This window comes from Rhipicephalus microplus, chromosome 3 (assembly GCF_043290135.1).
Source record: "Rhipicephalus microplus isolate Deutch F79 chromosome 3, USDA_Rmic, whole genome shotgun sequence".
NCBI lineage: Eukaryota > Metazoa > Arthropoda > Arachnida > Ixodida > Ixodidae > Rhipicephalus > Rhipicephalus microplus.
The window spans coordinates 76,208,893-76,232,244 of NC_134702.1; the positions used below are offsets into that span (position 1 = coordinate 76,208,893).

Below are 23,352 nucleotides of genomic sequence, written 5' to 3' on the forward strand. Positions count from 1 at the left end.
ACAGCAACAGCCTCTATGTGCAGAACTGACTAGTCATGTGGTACTCTTTGTTCAAGTTTTGCGTGCACTCGGAAGCCCCCAGAAATGAAACATCTGGATACTGCAGATTATTTGGACGCACTTCAAGTCAGAAAACTTTGACATCTCAGGGAAGCAGATTCTAATGGCCCTTAAAGTAAGGTTGCTCACATTGTTCTCAAGTAAGCCATTTCTGATACATCAAACACACTCGAGTACACAAGCATGTTTCTAAGAAAAGTTGGATTCGATGACTTTAGTGTTTATTCATATTCTGGTTAACGCAGATACATGGTGTTTGCAGCCTCGTGCATGAAGTCCCTCATTTCTGGTCTTGAAGTTCTTGTTTCACATGTTTACAGTAGAGCGGTATTGTGCGCACACACTACGATATCCACGTTATAGCTGAATGTCCAAACTGTTTCTGGTTCGGAAGCATTTTCCAGAAAAACACACGCCAATCGTATAAGTCTTCTTCGTTCGTCTCAAAACCTTTTCTTCTCGCTTGTATTCCAACTGTGAAGTAGAAATCACATGCATTAGAAACCACAATGACGGAGTTAATTTATCATTACTCTTTCGCTCCATAAAAGCATAAATCGGAATCCAGTGCACTTGCGTGTTTCCATAATATACATGTAAGGATGAGAAGTAGACAGCAAAAAAGAAAATATTGTATGCTGTCGTATTGAAATATTTGCAATTGCAACGTAGACTCCAGGCAATAAATTCATCTCAGCGTGTTCAATGAGGCTTTCTTGAGTTTTCTTCTTTTTCAGGCTCATAGTATTGAACTTTCGCAAGTAGATTTTACCTCACAGCTGCTTTCGCAGAAGGTGCATATCACGTCATGCAGACAGTTATTCAGATATGATAAGCCATTGTCTTATGTTTCAAGGGGCTCATGAATTATTTTCTACGTAATTATCGAATAACCTCCGTAGTGTAGTTCGTTGCCTCACGAACCGAATACTGCGAAAATTTTTCGGATCTGTCAAAAATGAGCTGCGTTATAACAGTTTATAGCGTGCTTTAATCGTTTTATCTCACCTCTTGTAAAGACGAGCGTGCTCTATGCAACGCGGGGAGAGATGCCACCGCAGTTTAAAGCTACGTCAGCGCATATTGTCACGTCGCTCCAGGGGATGTCGACAAGGTCTATTGATGTCCGAGCAACAGGGCTCTAACCAAGCGCGTCGGTAGGGCTTTGTTTCCTAGAGCGGGGGTCCACGCGCACTTCTTTCTTCTTCGTGGTGTGAGCTTTCACCTTGGCATACGACCCACTACTAGAAGTAGGTGGCAATATTCCTCCTCAACAAAAAAAAGAAAGAGCATCGTCCCGCTGCTGTAAAGTTATTGAAAAAAAAACCAAATCAAAGTAGGTTAAACAATGAAAAAGGGCACCAATAATCAAATGTTAGACGCGATAAGTTCACCATTGATGAGGCAATTGTCAGAGCACAAATAAAAAAAAACACAGGAAAAGTGGTCTCTTAGGAACGCACAAAATAGGGCTTCATGCGCACCACGTGAACTATGTCAGAGGTCGGTTGTTTTCGTTGTGCCCATCGTGACGACGTAGCGTCCGGAACCACTTCGTAGTTTACGTCGCTCACGCGGCGTATTACTTTATACGGACCGAAGTATCTGCTGAGCAACTTTTCGGAGAGGCCACGGCGTCGAACAGGGGTCCAAACCCAAACTTGGTCTCCCAGACTGTAAGATACGTCATTGTGACGCATATTGTAACGTCGTGCATCGACCTGTTGCTGCTGACCAATGTGTAGCCGGGCGAGCTGGCGAGTTTCCTCGGCACGCTCTGCAAATTCTTCTGCGTCAGTTGTTAATCGATCAGCGCCTTCATAAGAAAGCATCGCATTCAGCATCGTCTGAACTTCGCGGCCGTGGAGAAGGCAAAATGGTGTAAATCGGGTTGTTTCTTGAACGGCGGTGTTATAAGCGAACGTCACATAAGGCAAAATGCGATCCCATGTTTTGTGTTGGACGTCGATGTACATGGAGATTACGTTTGTGACTGTCTTATTTAGTCGCTCGGTTAAACCGTTGCTCTGCGGATGGTAAGCAGTCGTCGTTCGATGCCTAGTGTTACTTAGCCGAAAAACTTCATCAATAAGCTGTGCAGCGAACGCTGTTCCTCTGTTGGTTATCACTGTAGATGGAGCACCGTGGCGCAGAACAATGTGGCACATGAAGAACTGTGCTACCTCAGAAGCCGTGGCTCGTGGTATCGCCTGTGTCTCAGCATAGCGGGTCAAATAGTCAGTTGCAACAATGACCCATTTGTTGCCGTCGGACGATAAAGGAAATGGGCCGAGAATGTCCATGCCGACTTGGTCAAATGGCTTGTGGGGTGGATCAATTGGCTGAAGTAATCCAGCCGGCTTGCTTGGTGGCGCCTTTCGACGCTGGCATTCACGACAGCTTTTAACGTCCTGCTTCACGCTTGCTGAAAGTCCGGGCCAGTAGTACGCCTCACTTACTCTGGCAAGCGTTCGCGAGTAACCTAGATGACCAGATGAGGGCTCATCATGGCACGTGGAGAGGACTTCGTCCCGCATGTCCTTCGGAACGACGAGGAGGTAAGCGCAGCTCGTAGAACGGGCGTTTTTTTTTTTTGTACAGGACATTACCTCGGAGGCAGAAAGACGTCATGACACGAAATAGATGGCGAGGTATAACGGCGCTATGACCCTCCAGATAGTCGATGAGCGGTCGAATCTCTTCATCCTCTCGCTGGCGTCTGCTCAAGTCAGATGAGCTAAGGGCGCCCAGGAAACCGTCATCGTTGTCTTCTTCTTGATTGACTAAAAGGTATGGGTGCACGCGACAGCGTATCAACGTCTTCATGCTTCCGTCCAGACTTATATACGATGGTAACATCAAATTCCTGTAGACGCAAGCTCCATCAGGCCAGTCTTCCAAAGGGATCACGAATGTTTACCAACCAGCAGAGGGCATGGTGGTCCGTCATCACTTTAAATGGACGACCATAGAGGTACGGGCGAAACTTGGTGATCGCCCACACTACTGCGAGACACTCTTTTTCTGTGGTCGTGTAATTCACCTCGGTACGGGACAGTGAGCGGCTGGCACAGGCAATGACTCGTTCTTTGCCGTGTTGATGCTGGACGAGCACTGCGCCGAGGCCCATGTTACTGGCGTCAGTGTGCACCTCTGTGTCAGCATCCTCGTCAAAATGCGCAAGAACAGGGGCTGACTGCATCCGCTGTCGTAGCTCGGCAAAAGCAGCCTGTTGTTCGGTAGCCCATACAAACGGTGTGTCGTCGCGTGTAAGGCGAGTCAAGGGTTCCGCTATCTTCGAAAACCCTCTAATAAATCGTCGATAGTAGGCGCACAAGCCCAAAAAGCGCCGAACAGCCTTTTTGTCTGTAGGATGCGGAAACGCGGCTACAGCGGCAAGTTTGTCGGGGTCGGGTCGAACGTTTTTCGCGTTGACTACATGGCCAAGGAATTTGAGCTCTTCATAACCAAAGTGACACTTCTGCGGTTTGAGTGTAAGATCTGCTGATTGAATAGCCTGTAGCACACTCCTGAGGCGATGAAGATGTTGCTGGAAGGTTTCAGAAAAAACGACAACATCATCAAGGTATACGAGACAAGTTTGCCACTTCAGACCAGTAAGCACAGTATCCATCATTCGCTGGAAGGTTGCGGGCGCTGAGCACAAACCAAAAGGAAGGACTCGAAATTCATACAGGCCATCAGGGGTAACAAAGTCCGTTTTCTCGCGATCTCGCTCGTCAACCTCGATCTGCCAGTACCCTCTTTTTAAATCCAACGAGGAAAAATAGTGGGCGTGGCGTAATCTGTCTAGCGAGTCGTCGATGCGTGGCAGCGGGTACACGTCCTTTTTAGTCACGCTGTTCAGCTTCCGGTAATCGACGCAAAAACGTAGCGTTCCGTCTTTCTTCTTGACTAGGACGGCCGGAGAGGACCACGCACTGTTGGAAGGCTCGATGATGCCGTCGTCAAGCATTTCTCAAACTTGCGTACGAATGGCTTCTCGTTCCTTCGCTGACACACGGTAAGGCTGTTGGTGTACTGGGCGGGCGTCGTCGTAAGTGATGATTCTGTGCCTAGTGATCGAAGTCTGGCGCACCTTAGAGGAAGCAGCGAAGCATGACTTGAATTCAAGCAAGCGTTTTCGCAGTGCTGTCTGGTTCTCTGGTGTGAGGTTAGAATTAATGTCGATATTGTTTAGAGACGTATCGGCGGCCTCCACTGCGTCCGACGAGAAGCAGATAGGAACGGTTCCTAATTCATCTGCAAACGCTAACGAAGTGCCACGAAAAAGGTGTCGGTGTTCGTTGCTGAAATTTGTAACGAGCAGTTGAGATCGGCCATCACGTAGCTGTATGATACTCCTAGCCACACAAACACATTGAGTCAGCAAGTGTTAAAAATTACTTTCTGCAATCGCTTCACCATTTCGCAATCCACAGCATGTGACGTCGACAATAACACTGGCTCTTAGAGGAAGCGTTATACTTTCAGCAGAAACACGAAGAATGTCGGCACGTTGTTGGTCGTCCTACTTGTCGATTGCTCGGTCGGCTGAGAAGGTGATGCGATTCTCTTGAAGGTCAATGACAGCTCCATACTCCTGCAGGAAGTCAACACCAAGAATAACGTCGCGTGAACATTCACGGAGCACAAGGAAACTTGCTACAAAAGTATAACCGCAGACCCGAACTGTGCTCGTGCAGGCTCCAAGCGGAGAGACGGTGTGGCCACCAGCCATTCGAATCACAGAGTCATGCCAGGGCGTGATTACCTTCTTTAGTAGTCTGGTCATTTTCCCGCTTAGTATAGAATAGTCAGCCCCGGTATCAACTAAAGCACTTACTGCATAGCCGTCTATCAGCACCGGTATATCCAGAGAAAGCCGCACATATCGCTCAGTCGAATCCACACCCTTTACTGTTAGCGTCGATCGGAGGTCTTCAGCACGTCGACTGCCAGCGACCTCGCCTCCAAGGGTCGCTTGCGTTAGTTTTCCCGGTGGGGACTGGGGGACCGTGCGCCAGCATGGCGCTGTGGCGAAGATGAAAAGCGCCTCGGCGACGGTGAGCGCGGCTGCCGTCCAGAAGGCGGTGGCATGCGCTGTTGAGCCAGGTAATCCTCAATGTCCCGGGGTCGCTGGCCATACCGAGGAGGCGCTGAATATACTGAAAAGCCGCGCAGCCCGAGGCGCCGGTATGGACACTGGCGGTACAAATGGTCCGCTTCACCGCAGTGGAAGCACAAAGGCCGGCGATCAGGAGTGCGCCAAACATCAGATTTCCGAGGCAAAGCACGTCTGTCGTCAAGGTAGTGTGCTGGTTGTTCCGCAAGATGCACAGGGTTGGCGTAAACGAGGGGTGGGGGCGCGCGTGTGTTCTCGTAGTACCGTAGAGGCTGCCCCGACTGAAGTGAAACGGTAGGAGGTGCCTGAACAAACAGCGGGGAAGAGGAAGCTGGGCGCTTCAAGGCTTCCGCATAAGTCGCACGGTGGTAGTCAGCCGGGGCCGGTGTGGCGTTATCCAGACTCACAGGGTCACGCAGGGCATGATGCAGCTCGTCTTTGACGATACTTGCAATAGAACTCACCGTAGGTAGTGGTGGTGTGGCAGCCTTTTGCAGGTCCTCGCGTACTATAGAGCAGATAAGGTCGCGCAGACACTCGGTGTTGTTCCCAAAAGTCGTGAGAAATTGAGCAGTGGACGTGCTCACTTGCCGGTCATACAGGGTGGATCGATGCTGAAGCATCTTTTCCATCGTGACGGCTTCAGACAAAAACTCGGCGACCGTGCTCGGAGGGCTCCGTACAAGGCCAGCGAAAAGCTGCTCCTTAACTCCCCGCATCAGGTGACGCAACTTCTTTTCCTCTGTCATACCTGGATCAGCCCGTCGGAACAGGCGCGTCATATCTTCCACATAGGTCATGACAGTTTCGTTGGGCATCTGGATGCGGGCCTGGATCGCTCGCTCCGCTCGTTCGTGGCGATCAGCACTTCTGTAAGTGTCCAACAGCCGGCGGCGGAATTCGGGCCACGATGTCATCTGTTCCTCCTGATTCATGTACCAGGTACGTGCTCCATCCTCCAAATAGAAGTACACACGCCGTAGTTTGGCCGCGTCGTTCCCGTCGTTCAAAGCAGCCACGCGTTCGAAGTCGACTAACCAGTCCTCGACGTCTTCGAGCTCGGTGCCATGAAACGGTGTCGGAACCTGTGGACTTTCGAGGGTGTACCGAGTCACCGGGGGGTTTCCCGTTCCTGTTAAAGTGGTTTGAACGGACGTGCTCATCATACTGGTGGGAACTGCAGGGTCAGCTTCGGGTGGCAATCTCCTGATCCTGCGGCTTGTCCGATGACCGGGAGTGTGGACTCGCACTGGGCTTGTGGTGCTGCTTCCAGGAGGGGTCTGAAACATCCGTGAGGGGCTACCCAGCACCTCCACCAATTGTCACGTCGCTCCAGGGGATGTCGACAAGGTCTATTGATGTCCGAGCAACAGGGCTCTAACCAAGCGCGTCGGTTGGGCTTTGTTTTCTAGAGCGGGGTCCACGCGCACTTCTTTCTTCTTCGTGGTGTGAGCTTTCACCTTGGCATACGACCCACTACTAGAAGTAGGTGGCAATATCATGTCCTTGAACGTGCGTAATGACCTGCGATCTCTCTCGTCCTTTGTCAATTCTGTGCACGAATATAGCTCACTACGTATTGTTATCAGACTATGGAGTGCAGCCCCGGCCAGTGGCGGCATTCCGTGACAAGGTCCCGTGACAAGGTATATACAGTCCGACTTCAAGCAGTGAGCACCGGCAGCTCCAGGACGATTGAAGAGGGGCCTCTGTGTGATACGAGAGTTCCTGAGAAAATGGCTACTTCACGCTTCACGTTTAAGCTTTTTGCCGCCCATGGCTACAAAGTTTCGCTAAGCAGCCCATAGCAGTGTCTGCCATCCGTAGGATGTCATTTCTGACCAAGCCCGGTAATTGGTGCATTGCACCTTCAAGAGACCTTAGAGGAACGACCGATCATTATATTTTTGCGTGTAATGAGTCTAAGTATGAGTCTAAGTATGAGTCTGTCTCATACTTAGGAAAAGTTTTGGAGCATTGAAAGCACGGTGCAGCCATCTCTGGCAGCAGCTTGCGCGTGTGCAGATACTTGAGAGTCACAGTGTTCAACTGCGTCGTTTGCTACGGTGGCACACCACTGCAATGCTGCCCGCACAGCGTGGCATGCGTTCCTAGATTTACCCTAAGTGTGATACAGACTCCGAGAGTGCTACCACGTATAGTAAACAATCTCGGTTATTTCGTCGAATTTCTGTACTTTTTTTTATTGTCACCCAGTTCAGCAGGAAATGGACGTAGATTGTTCGATTTACTGCAAAAGGTCACCGGTTAAATGTGCATTGCAACATAACAAGTGTGCTTGTGGTGAACAGAGCGCTCAAAGCGTTGTAAACTGTCTTTCTCAAAAAATTGTGGTCTGCGTAAAAATCAACGCGCTATTACTACTAAGGGCTCTGTACTTTCGGAGTTTATTTATTTCTTAAATATAGAGAATGTTTTTTTCACAGTTTACTTTTCGGCAGAGAAACGGCGTTTATTCGATTATATTTCTCGTAAAGCTCTTTTTCTCTACATTTTTTTTATTTTGCATTATTCTGAATATTACTTTTAATGTCTTAAAACATCTGAACACGAGAACATCAGAACGTATGAAGTGAAACGGGGTGTTGAACCAGCAGGAGTTGACTCGGCGAACGAAAGCTTTATTGAGCGCAAGAGCTAACTGAACGCAAGCCTGCGATCACAGCAAGTCTTTTTCCTTTTCTATATTCGAGCTCCATGCCCACTGCCCTCGTTACAATCACCACTGGGCGATGAGAGAGCCATCCTGGCGACCTAAGGACAGGTGTACACCGAAGGGTCATGGTATGGCTTGAGCCAAGAGATGTGTACGATTTCTTGTCCGTGACGGCGCTTGTCCGGAGATGCATCCAGCGGCTCGACAAGGTAGTTGACAAGGGTGTTTGGCGTACAACTCGATAAGGGCCATGGTACCTGGACGAAAGCTTGTGGGAGAGTCCTGGAGAAGTAGACAGAATCCATAACCACACCAGTGAGTTCGGAGCAAAGCTCATAGGCGTGGTTGACGCGTCGTGGCGATGTTTTTGGTGCGTCTGGTCATGTGACGTGAACGCACGAGCAAGCTTCCGACATTCTTCAGCGTGTGCTGCTGCTCGAGAAACGGTAGTCATCTCTGAAGGGTCCGGTCAATAAGGAAGAATAGTATCCATTGTCGATGATGGCTCGCGTCCATAAAGAAGAAAGACGAAAATCCAGTGGTGCTTTGCGTTGCAGTGTTGTAAGCATATGTCACAAAAGGCAGTATGCTATCCCAACTAGACTGGTCGGATGAAGCGTACTTGGCCAGCATATCCCCAAGTGTACGAATAAAACGCTCTGTCATCCCATTAGTTTGCAAATGATAGGCTGTGGTAGGGCGGTGTATGATGCAGCACTCGCTCAACAACGCTCTGATGGCATCGGAGAGAAAAACGCGGCCGCGGTCGCTTAGTAATTCTCGAGTTGCTCCATGCCTTAAAACCAGGTTTTGCAGTATAAAACATGCAACGTCTTTTGCGGTAGCAGAAGGTAACGCAGCTGTTTCAGCGTACCGCGTTAGGTGGTCGATAGCGACAATGACCCAGCGGTTGCTACTCGAAGTATAGGGAAGCGGACCGTAAATGTGAATTCCGACACGATCGAAAGCTCGTGCTAGACATGGCAATGGCTGCAAGGTACCTGTGGCATAGTGAGTGGGCATTTTGCGTCGCTGGCACGTAAGGCAAGACCTTACGTAATGGCGAACGAAACGGTACATACCGCGCCAGTAGTACCGCAGCTGCAAGCGAGTGTATGTTTTAAAACACCAGCGTGGCCACATTGCGGATCATCGTGGAACGTTGCACAGATGTCAGAGCGCAGATGTCGGGGAATGACGAGCAACCACTTACGACCCATCCAGCTGTAGTTTCGGCGGTAAAGCAGGTTATCCCGAATAGCGAAGTGTCCTGCTTGACGGCGAAGCGTCCTGGAAACTGGAGCGGGCGTCTGGTTTGAGAGCAAACCCAAAAGAGAAGAAATCCAAGCATCTTTGCGTTGCTCGGAAGGCATGTCCGAAATGCTGATGGCCAAGGCAGCACTGGTGGAGATAGGCGAGCCGACAGGCTCTGAAGCCAATGGCGAACGTGAAAGGGCATCGGCGTCGGAATGCTTACGGCCAGAACGGTAGATAACACGGATGTCGAACTCCTGTAACCACAATGCCCAACGAGCGAGCCGACCATTAGGATCTTTTAGTGAAGATAACCAGCAAAGCGCATGGTGGTCTGTTACAATATCAAACAAACGTCCAAATAAATAAGGCCGAAATTTTCCAATTGCCCATATAATGGCAAAGCACTCCTTTTCAGTTAGACTGTAATTCTTGGCTTTACTGAGGGTGCGGCTGGCATAGGCAACGACGTACTCGTCAAAGCCATCCTTGCGTTGGGCTAGTATGGCCCCTAGCCCTACACCACTAGCGTCTGTATGAAGCTCTGTTGGAGCAGACGGATCGAAATGTCGGAGTATGAGAGGCGTGGTGAGGAGCCGTCGGAGTTCCTGAAATGCATCATCACACGCCTGCGAGCACGCTGACAAATCAGAACTTCCGGGAAGAAGATTGGTCAAAGGGGCGATAATGGAGGCGAAATTGCGGACGTAGCGCCGGAAGTAAGAACATAGGCCGATGAAGCTTCGAAGCTCTTTGATGGTGGTTGGCTTTGGGAACGCCGCGACTGCATTAAGTTTCGTAGGGTCCGGGAGAATGCCGTCCTTAGAAACTACATGGCCGAGAATTACAAGCTTGCGAGCGCCGAAGTGGCAATTATTAAAGTTAAGTTGAAGTCCCGCCGTGGAAAGGCACGTAAGAACTTGCTCGAGGCGGCTAAGGTGTGTCGCAAAGTCGCTTGAAAATACCACAATGTCATCCAAATAACAGAGGCACATTTTCTATTTCATACCTCGCAAGATTGTATCCATCATCCTTTCGAAAGTGGCAGGCGCATTGCAGAGGCCAAAGGGCATAACGGTGAATTCATATAGTCCATCCGGTGTTACAAAGGCTGTCTTAGGGCGCTCACCCTCTTCCATGGGCACCTGCCAGTAGCCAGAGCGTAAATCTAACGAAGAAAAGAACTCTGCACCTTGTAGGCAGTCCAGAGCATCATCGATGCGCGGCAGAGGGTATACGTCTTTGCGCGTTATCTTGTTGAGTCGGCGGTAGTCAACGCAGAACCGGATGGATCCGTCTTTTTTCTTGACGAGAACAACCGGTGAAGCCCAGGGACTATTGGAGGGCTCGATGATGCCACGTTTCAACATGTCGTCCACTTGTTCGTTGATGACACAGCGTTCAGCAGATGACACACGGTACGGACGCTGTCTTAGCGGGGCTTGTTGACCGGTGTCAATACGGCGAACGATCGCAGAGGTTCGGCCTAAGCCTGACTGGTCACGATCGAATGAAGAGCGAAAGCGGAGTAGAAGATTTATAATCTCTTCGCGCTGAGTTGGTGCGAGCTCAGAGTCGATGGCATCCGAGAATACGTCGAGAACATCATTAGGCGTGTTGGTAGGAGTGACAGCACAAATTGGGAGCGAAACCATACAATCGGGTATGGTAGCCGGAAGAATGCACTCGTAAGGTTCGTAGCTTCTCAGGCATTCTCCACGTAGTAGGGATGACGGGCTGTCCGAGGGATTGCACACATGAATGGCAGCGTGACCGTTGCGAAAAACAACGACGGCAAACGGAAGCTTGATATTTCGTCGGCACGCAGATGGGATCGATGGCATAAACAACACAGGCGTTTTCGGGGGGGAGGCACACGACACCGAGACAACAAAAGCTGAGAAAGACGCAATGTCAACGTCAGAAGCAGCAAACACTCTACACGAAGCGCCATCGTCGGGATCACAGCACGGCACAGATAATGCGAGTTCGGAACGAGCACAGTCGACCAAAGCAGAATTTGATGAAAGTCCCATCCAAGGATAACGTCATGCGAAGAACGGAATAAAACTACAAATGAGACGACGTACATCGCACCTTGAATGACGACTCATGCAGTGCACAAAGCTGAAGGCTGAATATGATGAGACGTAGCTGTCTGTTAAGATAGGTTGGTAAGTTGCGTGGTCACTTTCTTCAAGTTTCGGCACAGTTTCTCGCTAATTACAGATACGGCAGCTCCAGTGTCAACAAGTCCATGCACCTTAATGCCATCAATATAGAGTTCGATTTCGTTCGGAGGACAGCAATTAGGTCTTGAAATTTTTGCTGCCAACGCAGTTCTTGCCTCCGGAACTGCACCCGTCAGTTTTCCCCTCGCGGTGGGCTGTTGCGACGTACCATTGGAGAAATAGATCTGCGACGAGGAGAAGGCGAACGGCTTGAGCCGGATGGGCGGCGACCGGTACGTACGTCTAAAGGTGGATCGGCAGGAACGGGATATCGCGGCTGAGTGGGCATGCAGTGTGAGGCCCCTGCAATGTCATATGTCATGAGAAGGGAAGCTGCGACGGTAGCAGTGACGAGCTATGTGGACTGGGATGCCACATGAAAAACATATTGGCCGATTATCCGGAGTGCGCCATTGGCTGACGGTAGGGGCGCTTGTCGCTGAATAAGGTACCGGAAATGGTCGTGCAGGCGGCGGCTTCCTATAAACGTTCCGAGTTGTTTCGTTTACAGCCGGAGACGGGACAGTCAACGGGCGGGCAGGTGGCGTCGACGAATAAACGTGGCGAGTTGCTTCGTAGATAGCCGGAGACGATGGAGCACGTGGCCGAGCAACAGCGGCTGCATATGTTAGTGGTGCAGTAACAGGTGGTGGAGCCTGAGCTGGCGGCAATGCTTCGGCAACTTGCGATTCAATGACCTGGCGAAGCGAAGGCGATAAGGGTGCCATCGGCTCGGTAGTTCTGGTGATTATAGATAGCTGCCGGGCGACCTCTTCGCGTATGAATTGCTTTATAAGTGGCATTAAAGCAGAGTGGTCGGCAGTGTCATGGCGATAGTCGAGGGATGAGAGCTCCGCGGTGTCTTGAGCAGCGCAACGTGTGAAAGCACGTCGCCTATGCAGCTCACCATAACTTTGGCAGAGCTGAATCACCTCAGCGACCGTCTGGGGACCCTTCGCAGCAAGTATTTGGAATGCACCGTCGTCGATTCCTTTCATTATGTTTTCTATCTTGCCTGCCTCATTCAGAGTCGGGTTGACGAGCTGGCAGAGGAAGAGCACATCTTCGATGTAGCTCGTGAAAGTCTCACCTGTTCTCTGTACTCTGCCACGCAAGTGCTGTTCAGCACGAAGGCGGTGGACAGCAGGACGTCCAAAGACTTCCGAGAGAGTTTTTGCCAATTCCGACCAGGTACTGAAATCACTTTGATGATTCCTGTACCATAGTTTCGCCACGTCGGTCAGGTAAAAATTCACATTTGTGAGCTTATCGGTTGCGTTCCACTTATTGTACGCGCTCACCAGTTCACACTCGGCAATCCAGTTGTCCACATCTTGGTCCTCTGTGCCACCAAATATGGGGGGGGGGTCGCGCTGCCGGAGAGCACCAGCGCAGAAGACAGGTATGGGTGCGAGACCTGGAGTGGCAGCCTGAGACGGTCCCGGATCAGTCATCGCAGAAGGTGGTTGGAGTGTGCGGCTACGAAGCTCCAGGGTGAGGACCAGATGTATTTCAGCACTTCTACCACTTGAAACGGGGTGTTGAACCAGCAGGAGTTAACTCGGCGAACGAAAGCTCTATTGAGCGCAAGGGCTAACTGAACGCAAGCCTGCGATCACAGCATGTCTTCTTCCTTTTCTATTTTCGAGCTCCATGCCCACTGCCCTCGTTACAGAAGCATCTTTTGGTTGTCTATAGTAGGCTTGAACGCACGAACCCATATACAGACAACAACGTTTTGGGTATTAGAACCTCTAACTTTGGTTTATCAGATGCAAGCATACATTTTTGAAGATCCATTAACTCAATGCTCCCTGTCACACCCAAGTGGCTCCTGGGCGCCGTAATCAAGATGTCGCCTCGTGTTCCCGGAGAACCTACATACGTTGGCTCAACTGAAGATAATCATTATTTATTGTTAAAATGGAAGTTTATCACATAAATCTGAGTTTTGGGTGGGTATTGATTGAAAACTACAAAGTCCCAATCATAACGGGAGAATTTTGTGTAAAAGATCGAGATACCGCTATCAGAGTAGTATATGGCCCGTTCTAGCTCTTCTTATGGGAAGGGTGAGCTGGTCATTATGTTTTGGCACGCTAATGGGCCAAGTAAACAGCTAATAGCAGATATAGCTGAATATTTGTGAATACTTATGCGTGGTCATTAACGGAAGTGTTTGACGCTCTTAAAACGGGCCAATTAATAAGTACAGAAGGGTGTAAGGCAGGGGGACACAATCTCCCTAATGCTATTTACCGCGTGCTTACAGGAGGTTTTCAGAAGCCTAGAATGGGAACAGTTAGGGATAATAGTTAATGAAGAGTACCTTAGTAACCTGCGCTTCGCCGATGACATTGCACTGCTGAGTAGCTCAGGGTACGAATTGCAACTCATGATTACGGAGTTAGACAAGGAGAGCAGAAAGGTGGGTCTTAAAATGAATCTGCAGAAAACGAAAGTAATGTACAAGAACCTCGGAAAACAGAAGCGCTTCGAGATAGGTAAAAGTGCACTTCAAGTTGTAAAAGACTATGTCTACTTGGGGCAGGTAATAACCGCGGAGCCGATCCACGAGATTGACGTAACTAGAAGAATAAGAATGGGGTGGAGCACATTTGGCAAGCACTCTCAAGTTATGACAGGTAGATTGCCACTATTCCTAAAGAGAAAGGTATATAACGGCTGTATGTTGCCAATACTTAGCTATGGAGCAGAAGCCTGGAGACTTACAAAGAGGGTTCAGCTTAAATATAGGACGACGCAGCGAGCAATGGAAAGAAAAATGGTAGGTGTTACCTTAAGAGACAAGAAGAGAGCAGAGTGGATTAGGGAACAAATGGAGGTTAGGGATATCAAAGCTGAAATCAAGAAGAAGAAATGAACATGGGCCGGGCATGTAGCGCGTAGACAGAATAATCACTGGTCGTTAAGGGTAACTAACTATATTCCCAGAGAAGGCAAGCGTGTCAGGGGGAGACAGAAGGTTAGGTGGGTCGATGAGATTAAAAAATTTACTGGTATAAATTGGCAGCAGCAAGCGCAGGACCGGGTTAACTGGCGGAACATGGGAGAGGCCTTTGTCCTGCAATGGACGTAGTCAGGCTGATGATGATGATCATGATGTTGATGATGATGATGATGGTGATTATGATGATAATAGTAATAATAAGTACAGGCATGTTCATTTGACATGCAAATAACATTTGCGATACTTTGTGAATTTTAACTTATTTTTCATTCTTGATTTACGTGTACTATAGTCTGTACGACTAAACAAAGCTCGGGTACTATTTAGAGGTTAGCTTTTTTCAACAATACCATTTATTCATGCCTTAGAGCCTGTACCACATCAATCTTTTGTTTATGTGTTTAAATTTGTGAAAATTTTGTTGTTGGGAGCGCCAGCCCTAAAGGGCTTTACTTTGTAACATTGTCGTCAGAATTAATCAAGTACATATAATGTTATTAACCTTATATTTATGCCACTGTTCTTTCAATGTTTCGCTTCAAAATTGCGTTGACGTATACTAACCCCTGTGAATTTACTGCAATACTGGTTAATAGGCGCATATCGTTGACTGAATATTGAAACATAAAGTTTTTTACATATAAATATACAGTCGGTGCGTTCTAAAGACGGTGAGTTTTACAGTTTCATTGATAAGTTTGCTTTAGAGTTTTCAGTCATTATGATAAGTGAAACTTGGTACTCTAATGAGGTTAATGTTGAAGCTAGTTGTTGAAGCCGGTATCACCTGTGAGTATGTTAATGATTGGTCTCAAAGCTGCAAAGATTTTGAAGAGATGTGTTTGAAAGATAAAAAAACTCAAATTACTGTTGTTTATAGACCACCTCACAGCAGCATCAATAGTTCTTTCCGATTCTTAGACGTACATTTTAGTCTCGTAAACAAAAACGATTATACTTTAGTATTTGGGGGGGGGGGTGATATGAACGTTGACGTGCTGAGAACATTTAACAAACAAACCGACTTTTCCAACATGCATCTATCATACAGCCTCTCGAATGTCATAGCGAACCTAACTCACGTTACAGCCACTACAGCGACTTTAATTGATTTATTCATAACAAACACTGTTGATACCATAATGTAGTATACATTATGGTACGATTAGTTTTACGATTAGTGATCCTTTGCCAATCTATTTGATTACCAATGTACAAACTTGTAAAAACTTTCACAGGAAAGTGATATTTACTTTCAAGACATCAATCCACGATCTCTTTTTTGTTTTCGTGAATAAATATGCTTGTTAAGCTGGAATGACCTACTGTCTCGTTCTTCACTTAAAAAGGCTTATGACCATTTTAATAATACATTCTGCTTGGTATTTCATGAACTTTCTCTTATAAAGAAGCTAAAAAAGAGCAAACCAGCTCGCAAACCATCTTTTTTGTTTTAAGTTAATTCAAATATTTATCATTTGTTCGTGTGCACTCGTGACCCTGCCATGTTAAAAGAGTTTAAGACAATCCGTAATCACTTGACTAAGTTGCTTAAACAGGCTGAACATGACTAATACTACGCCATATTTGAGGGCATTGTGGATTTAAAGCAGCTGTGGAATAAGCTGAATTCTGTCCTCTCACATTATCGGTCCGTCTTTATTGCTAATGAGCTGAAAGTAAAAAAGCAAGAGCTTTAAAAATGAAGCCCTAACGAGTAAATTTATTGAGTACTTTCTATCATTGGCTGAAATCACTCCTGGTCAAGATGCGTTGACGTCTTTACCCAACCCCCTCACACATTCATTGTACCTATATCAAACAGATGATAATGGCATTCCAAACGTGTTCAAAAAATTGAGGTGAAGGAAAAGTAAGGACGTGAATGGGCTAAAGTTTGAACCAATCTTTCATATCATCGACCTGAGCACACATTGCCTCACACGTATTTAGAACATCGCATTAACATCTAGCATTTTTGCTCAACAAATTCATGAATGTTGCAAGGGTAACTGTGGGGCATAAAGGTGGTGAAAGAAATAATTTAGGCAATCACAGACCTATATCATTTTTTTTGTTTTCTAAACATTTAGAAAAAATTATTTTCCTCAAAGAGTTCTTCCTTTGACAAGGATTCCGTAATAACGTATTCGCAACATGGGTTCAGATCAGGCTGTTCGAATGAAAGTGCTCTTCTTAAGCAAAAAGAAATAATTTTGAACAGTATTCAGGAGGTCGCTAGGGGGCCACGGTGTGCGGACGCGCGTCGCATCGGCTCCGCAGATTTTCTATGGTTTTCGGCGATTTCTTTCCAGCCATTCAGTTCAGAATATTCCCAAGTGACTGCGAAAGTCCGGCGGTCTCTCCCGATACCATTTGTGCAGGTGAGCCCATGTTTCGGTCACTTTTCGAAGATTGCCCGTACAGCCACGCTGGCACGACAGTCAAGCCAGTAGACAAGGCATGGTAGGCCTGACAAGTTGTCGGAGCCAGCGGGTGCCCCATCCGCTGCGCCGGCGCCCGAAATTGAACTCGTGCAAGTCGAAGGGGAGGAGATATCGCCGACGGAGTTCGGAAAAGAGCAGGGATGGTGCGAGATCAAACGAAACACCAAGAAGGTGGGTGGAGACACCAAGCCGGCGAAGAACCAGCAAGCAACGCCAGCGTCTACCGAGAAGGCGGCGTTTATACAGAAAGCGACGCAGTACGTGCGGAAGATCACCATGACGAGCCGAATGCCCAACCTGCCGACGGATGACTACAAGATCATCGTGCGACCCCGCGATGGCTTCAACGTATCCCACTACCAGAAGGACTGCGTCCACTGCTGCATACGCAACGCTGCAGGGGTGGGGCGCGAGGTAGCCGAGGAGGACAGCGTCTGTCTCAATGAGCGACAAAACGTTATTGTGGTAAGCACGCCATCAGAAGATCGCGCTAGGCGATATCGAGGCATTTGCAAGTTGCGAATTGGCGACCGCGAGTTCGAAGCGAGTGCCTACAGAGCGGCTCCGGAGAACACGTCTAAAGGCCTCATCAGGGGCATATCGCTAGACGAAAAGCCGGCGGACGTCGTAAGAAGCCTGGTTAACCACCGCAACCCGAACGTCCTGCATGCCAAGCGCATGGGAAACACGACCAACGTGATAATCCTTTTCGACGGCTACTACGTGCCTCGTTACGTGAACTACGGCGGGATGGTGATAAGGTGCACTCTTTACGAGAAACATATCGATATGTGCTACGAGTGTGGTCGTCTGGGACACAGGGCCGACGTGTGCCCCAACCCGAACGACAAGAAGTGTCGTGGGTGCGGATGCGGCAACCCGCCCGACGATCATCGGTGCGAGCCGGTGTGCCAACTGTGCGGAAAAGGTCACCTCACCGGAGACCACAAGTGCAAAGCTAAGTACAAGACACCCTACCTAGTCAAGCGCCGACAGTGGGAACGCAGAATGCGCGAGGAAGCTGAGGCCGTCTACAGCAGTAGCAGCACAGTCAACGACGGAGAGGAGCGCTACGGACGACGCCAAGCACCGAGACGACGTAGCGGCAACAGTCGATCAGCCTCGAGGGATACCCGCGCGTGGAGCCGCACTCGCTCCCGTACTCGTTTTCGAGCCCGCTTTTGCAGCGTCTCCCGACCCCGTTCAGGGAAGCCTCGCAGCACGTCGACGGCCCGAGCCAACCACACAGCTGCAGCCAAAGGCGGAGGAGAGGTTGACCCCCATAACTTGGGGTGGGTGAACGTCGCCTCCGGACGCGCGCCCAGCGCACCGCTAACGCGAACCGAGACTGCCATTAATAGAAACCCAGATGTAGACAGACGCGGCAGCTCTGCTTACAAACTCAACAGCGACCCAGAAAGTCTAATGCAGAAACGATTGGATCAATTCTAATCAATAATCCGAAAACTACAGCAGGAAAATGCAAGGTTAAGAAACTAAATTGCCACGTTGAAGGGGGAGGCCCCGACAGTTCCTTTCCTCCTCCTCCTACAATTAAATACGTCGCACCGATGCGGCTGCTAGTACAGCCGAGAGTGTGGAGGAAGTCATGGAGGCTCAAGACGCGCACCCCGCACCCACTAAACGTAAGGCACTTGACCCGGAACAATTCGACGTCAAATCGCAGACAGGCGAGGAGAAACTCCGCGAACGAGTCGATAGACTCGACGACAAGGTAGACGCGATGATGACCCAACACGCGCAGCAAACCGCGCAACTTAACAACGCAATTGCTCAGCAAACCGGACAAACCGAACAGTTGAGCATTGCAATATCTCAGCTCACAATAATGGTCGCGTCGCTGCAAACGCGCATAGACAATATCGAAATGCGACATCCGGGCGCAGTGGGTCGCCCAGTACGAACGACTGGGAAACCGTACTTTAGGCCGTTACCCGACGAAGAGGCACAGGATCAGCCGGACGGCAAATCATAACACGTACAGTCACCATGGCTCGACACGAAACCACATAAACACAACGCCCACAACAGCATAACACACGGAACACGTTCACTATCTGGCAGTGGAACTGCAGAGGGTACAGGAGGAAACGGGCGCTTCTCCAACAATTCTTACGTAGCCGGCAACGACCGGACGTAAAACTATTGCAGGAAACCAATGACCCGGTCAAGCTGGCGGGGTACAAATCTATAGACGAAGCTGTGACCGCGGGAGCCCCACCGGCCGCTGCAACGCTGGTGCGACGCAACCTCACCGTGGCGCAACGTGAACTTATGAACGTTAGCATACCGCATGTACTCATAGAGCTCATCCCGACGAAAGGGCGCGGCCCCGGCCTGTTTGTGCTGAACGTGTATAGCAGACCCAACGCCAGACACCACTTTATCACGTTACTGCGAGAGGCGCGCGAGGCAGCTGCCGACGGGCCCTTGCTCATCGTGGGCGACTTCAACGCGCCCCACGCGGCGTGGGGGTACGGCTACGAAACGCCAAAAGGTAAGCGCCTTTGGGACGATGCGCAGAATGAGGGCCTCGAGCTCATCACAGACCCATCCACGCTTACGCGCAGGGGCAACAGCGTATATGCAGACACCTCACCCGACCTCACATTTACCAAGAACGTTGCTAGCGCGCGATGGCACAATACACAGGAGGACCTGGGTAGCGATCACTCAGTGATCGAGATCCAGGTCGACGCTGAACCTCACCACCGCCTTCATCGGGAAGGTACCAAGGGCAAGATCCACCGGCTGGTGGATTGGGACGCGTTTCGCAAAGTCCGGAAAGAGCAGAATCGTGGCAGTGTGGCTATTGAGGATATAGATAGCTGGACTGCGACGCTCAAGGGGGATTTAGAAACGGCGACGTGGGAGGTTCCGCCAGAAGCACAGCTCGAAGTGGTAGACAGCAAACTCCTACGCATGTGGGAAGCCAAGCGCAGCCTGCAAGACAGGTGGAAGCGTCAACGCCACAGTCGAACGCTGCGCAGACGCATAGCACGGCTAAGCAGGGACATGGAAGAGCCGCGTTACAGGTATGCAAAACGCAATGGGAAGAGATCTGCAATGGGATGGAGAACCAGCTGGGACGGGCCAAGACGTGGCATCTCCTCCGGCACCTCTTGGATTCGGAGAAGACGAAAACATCGCACGCACATAAGCTTAACAAGTTGCTGCACGACTACAAAGGCACCCACGCGGAATTTCTAGATGACGTGCGAAGCCGTTACTTTCAGTCACGTAGCCCCCTCGCACACTCGGCATACGCCTGTGCGGGTGAGGGTAACGCGGAGCTAGACGAGGACTTCAGCGTTGCAGAGGTGAGGGCGGTGCTGCACAGGCTCAACACAAAGTCGGCGCCAGGCCCAGACGGGATAACCAACAAAGCGCTACGTAACTTGGACGATGAGTCGATAGAACAACTGACGGCTTACATGAACGAGTGCTGGAATGCGGGCGCTATACCGAACTCGTGGAAAACGGCGCGCATAATTATGATCCCCAAACCGGGCAAACGAGTACAGATTGACAACCTTCGACCGATATCCCTGACGTCCTGCGTTGGTAAGGTCTTGGAACATGTGGTTCTCGCTCGCCTTACCAACTACCTCGAGGACCGAAACATGCTCCCACACACGATGCTGGGGTTCCGTCGTAACCTTTCCACGCAGGACGTTATGCTTCAACTCAAGCACGATATCGTACACAATTCCACACGATCCGCCAAAGCGATACTCGGGCACGACCTCAAAAAGGCGTTCGACAACGTTAGCCATGCTGCGATACTTGAAAGTATACGAGCGTTGGGACTGGGCGAGAGAACGTACCACTACGTACGAGATTTTCTTACGGACCGCCGGGCCCGATTAGCGATAGGCGGACTAGAATTGCAAGACATATACATGGGTTGTACGGGCACGCCGCAGGGCTCCGTAATCTCGCCCATGCGAGACTACGGAGCCCTGCGGAACCTCGTGCTTGTCGGATTACCACGAAAACTTGCTGAGATAGAAGGCCTCTACCATAGCTTGTACGCCGATGATATCACCCCCTGGGTTGCCGAGGGAAATGACGGCCACGTAGAGCAAACGCTGCAGGAAGCCGTCGACGTGGTGCAGGACTACCTTCGCGACACTGGCCTCGAATATTCAGCCGCTAAATCGGAGCTTTTGCTCTATAGACCCTCGCGCAAGGGCCGTAAACCCAAGAACGCCTATTCCGCATTCGAGTGCACATATAGAGAAATTAATGTACGCACATCAGACGGCGCTGTCATCCCACAAGTTAACACCATTAGGGTACTGGGCTTGCGCCTGTCCGCCAACGGCCACAACGGCGAAACCGTTCGCAGACTAGAGGGCGCGGTCAATGAAACAATCCGGTTGCTGAAACGAATAACAAATCGGCATAGCGGAATGAAGGAAAGCAATACCATTCGCCTGGTACATGCTTTCGTTATGAACCATATAACGTACGTCGCCTCCTACCTCAAGTGGCAGGCGACTGAACGCACCAAACTAGATTGTCTCATCCGCAAGGCGTACAAACGCGCAATCGGATTACCGGCCAATACCAGCACGGAAAAATTTCTCGAGCTGCGGTTGCACAATACTCTAGATGAGATAATCGAAGCACACAACATCGCCTAGTACGAACGTCTGGCGAAGACCAGAACTGGTCGACACATCCTCGAGACACTGGGTATAAACTACCATACGCAGCGCGGCGCAAAGGTCGGGATACCCAGACGTATTCGCGAGCGCATCGTCGTTCTGCCGTTGCCTAAGAACATGCACCTGACACATCACATCGGTCGGCGCAACAGGCGTGCCCAAGATCTTGAAAAGAAATTCGGCAATAGCAAAGACACAGTTTACGTGGACGCGGCCCGTTACGACTGCCACCGCGGCTTCGCGGTCGCGATCACAGATCATGGAGGAACTTGTGTCATGAGTGCGACGATAGGCACGGAAGAGACGGAGGCGGCCGATGAGTGCGACGATAGGCACGGAAGAGACGGAGGCGGCCGAAGAAGCTGCCATAGCACTCGCGATAGCCACCACGGACGCCGAGGTGATAATAGGCGACTCGCAGGCGGTGATACGCAACTACGCCAGCGGCCGGATCTCCCGCGAAGCGGCCCGCATTCTCCAAATTCACGAACGCAACATCTGCCGCAAAAGCGACAGTTTCCTCGTATGGACCCCCGCCCACACGGACCCTCCGCTTGCGGGCAACGCGACTGCCCACGCCGCGGCTCGAGGACTTACACGCCGAGCTGCGACGCCTGCCGACAGTCCCGATGTCTCGCACACTTCGACAGCGATGCGGGAATGAACGTGGGGGGATCGCATGACCACTTTCAGAGACATCACGCAACACTACAAACTAAACAGATGCAAATATCCACCACCCCACGCCAAACTAAACAAGAAACAGCAGGTTGCCTGGAGACAACTACAGACACACACGTACCCAAATCCGGTGATCCTTCGCCTCTGCTACCCATGCATTTATACGTCCGACGCGTGTAAGCCGTGCGGAGCCAGAGCGACGCTGCAGCACATTCTGTGGAAGTGTACCGGTAACGCGCAGCAGTCCCCTACGAACCCGGTAGACATGGCGGTCTCGAACCGCGAGGCACGGTGGGAGGCGGCTCTGCTCAGCCATGACCTTGCCGATCAACTGTGGGCTGTCCGGCATGCCCAGGATGCCACCCGTGTCGAAGGACTCGAGGCCGTCACCTAGGCCGGGGTGCTTGTAGCCCCACCCCGCTCAATGACGCCGGACATGTTCAATAAAGTTTTTACGCACTCACTCACTCAGTATTCAGACTAGGAAGCTAACACTAAAAGTATTTTTAGATTTCTCAGAATCTTCTGATAGAATAAATAATGACAGCCTGCTAGATAAATTGAACTGATACACCATACGCAGAATCGTTTAACTTTATTTGGAAGTTACTTAAACCCTATTAGGCGGGTTGTGCCCCAGGGCAGCATACTGGGCCAATTTTAATTATTTATATATATATGATATCGTGACTGCTGTTGATTCATTTAAATACCTTATTTACGCGGATGATACCAGTTTCGTCGTTTAAAGAATAAATAATTATGAACTTAATACATTTAGCAATTGAAGTGCTAAGAAAAATTTATGACTAGTAAAAAAATCACTTCTGCTCAATTTCATCAAGACAAAAAAAGCGAAATCAGCAAATCAAAAAAGCAAATCAAAAAAAGCGAAATTTTTAGAGCGAAATCCAGGCCCTACTATCTCACAAAGTTATTACGCTAAAAGACTCAAAAGTAGTACTTTCAACGTCGGCTAAAACATTAGGCAGTATTTTTCTTGAACTGGTTACCTGGGATTTTCAAATCCTTAAGTATGTTGCGCAGATGTCGGAGACTGCTACGAATACAACGAAAACTCGTGATATATAATGCACTATTTTCTTCGCATCTGCGCTAATGCCACCTTGTTTGGTCAAACAACACAAAACAGCCATTAGGCCATATAGTCACACTGCAGAAGCAAGCCTTACGGGCTGTTGCTGATGCACC

At 49.7% G+C, this 23,352-nt stretch overlaps 1 protein-coding gene across 1 annotated transcript in view; it reads right to left on the bottom strand.

The window, feature by feature from the left end:
• Positions 1-246: 246 nt before the first annotated feature.
• Positions 247-23,352, bottom strand: part of LOC119173412 (uncharacterized) — an 80,046-nt gene continuing 56,940 nt past the window's right edge. The window contains exon 18 of the mRNA XM_075889844.1: positions 247-534. Coding sequence (XP_075745959.1) covers positions 418-534 — 117 coding nt within the window. The 3' untranslated portion in view covers positions 247-417. The remainder of the gene's footprint in view (positions 535-23,352) is intronic.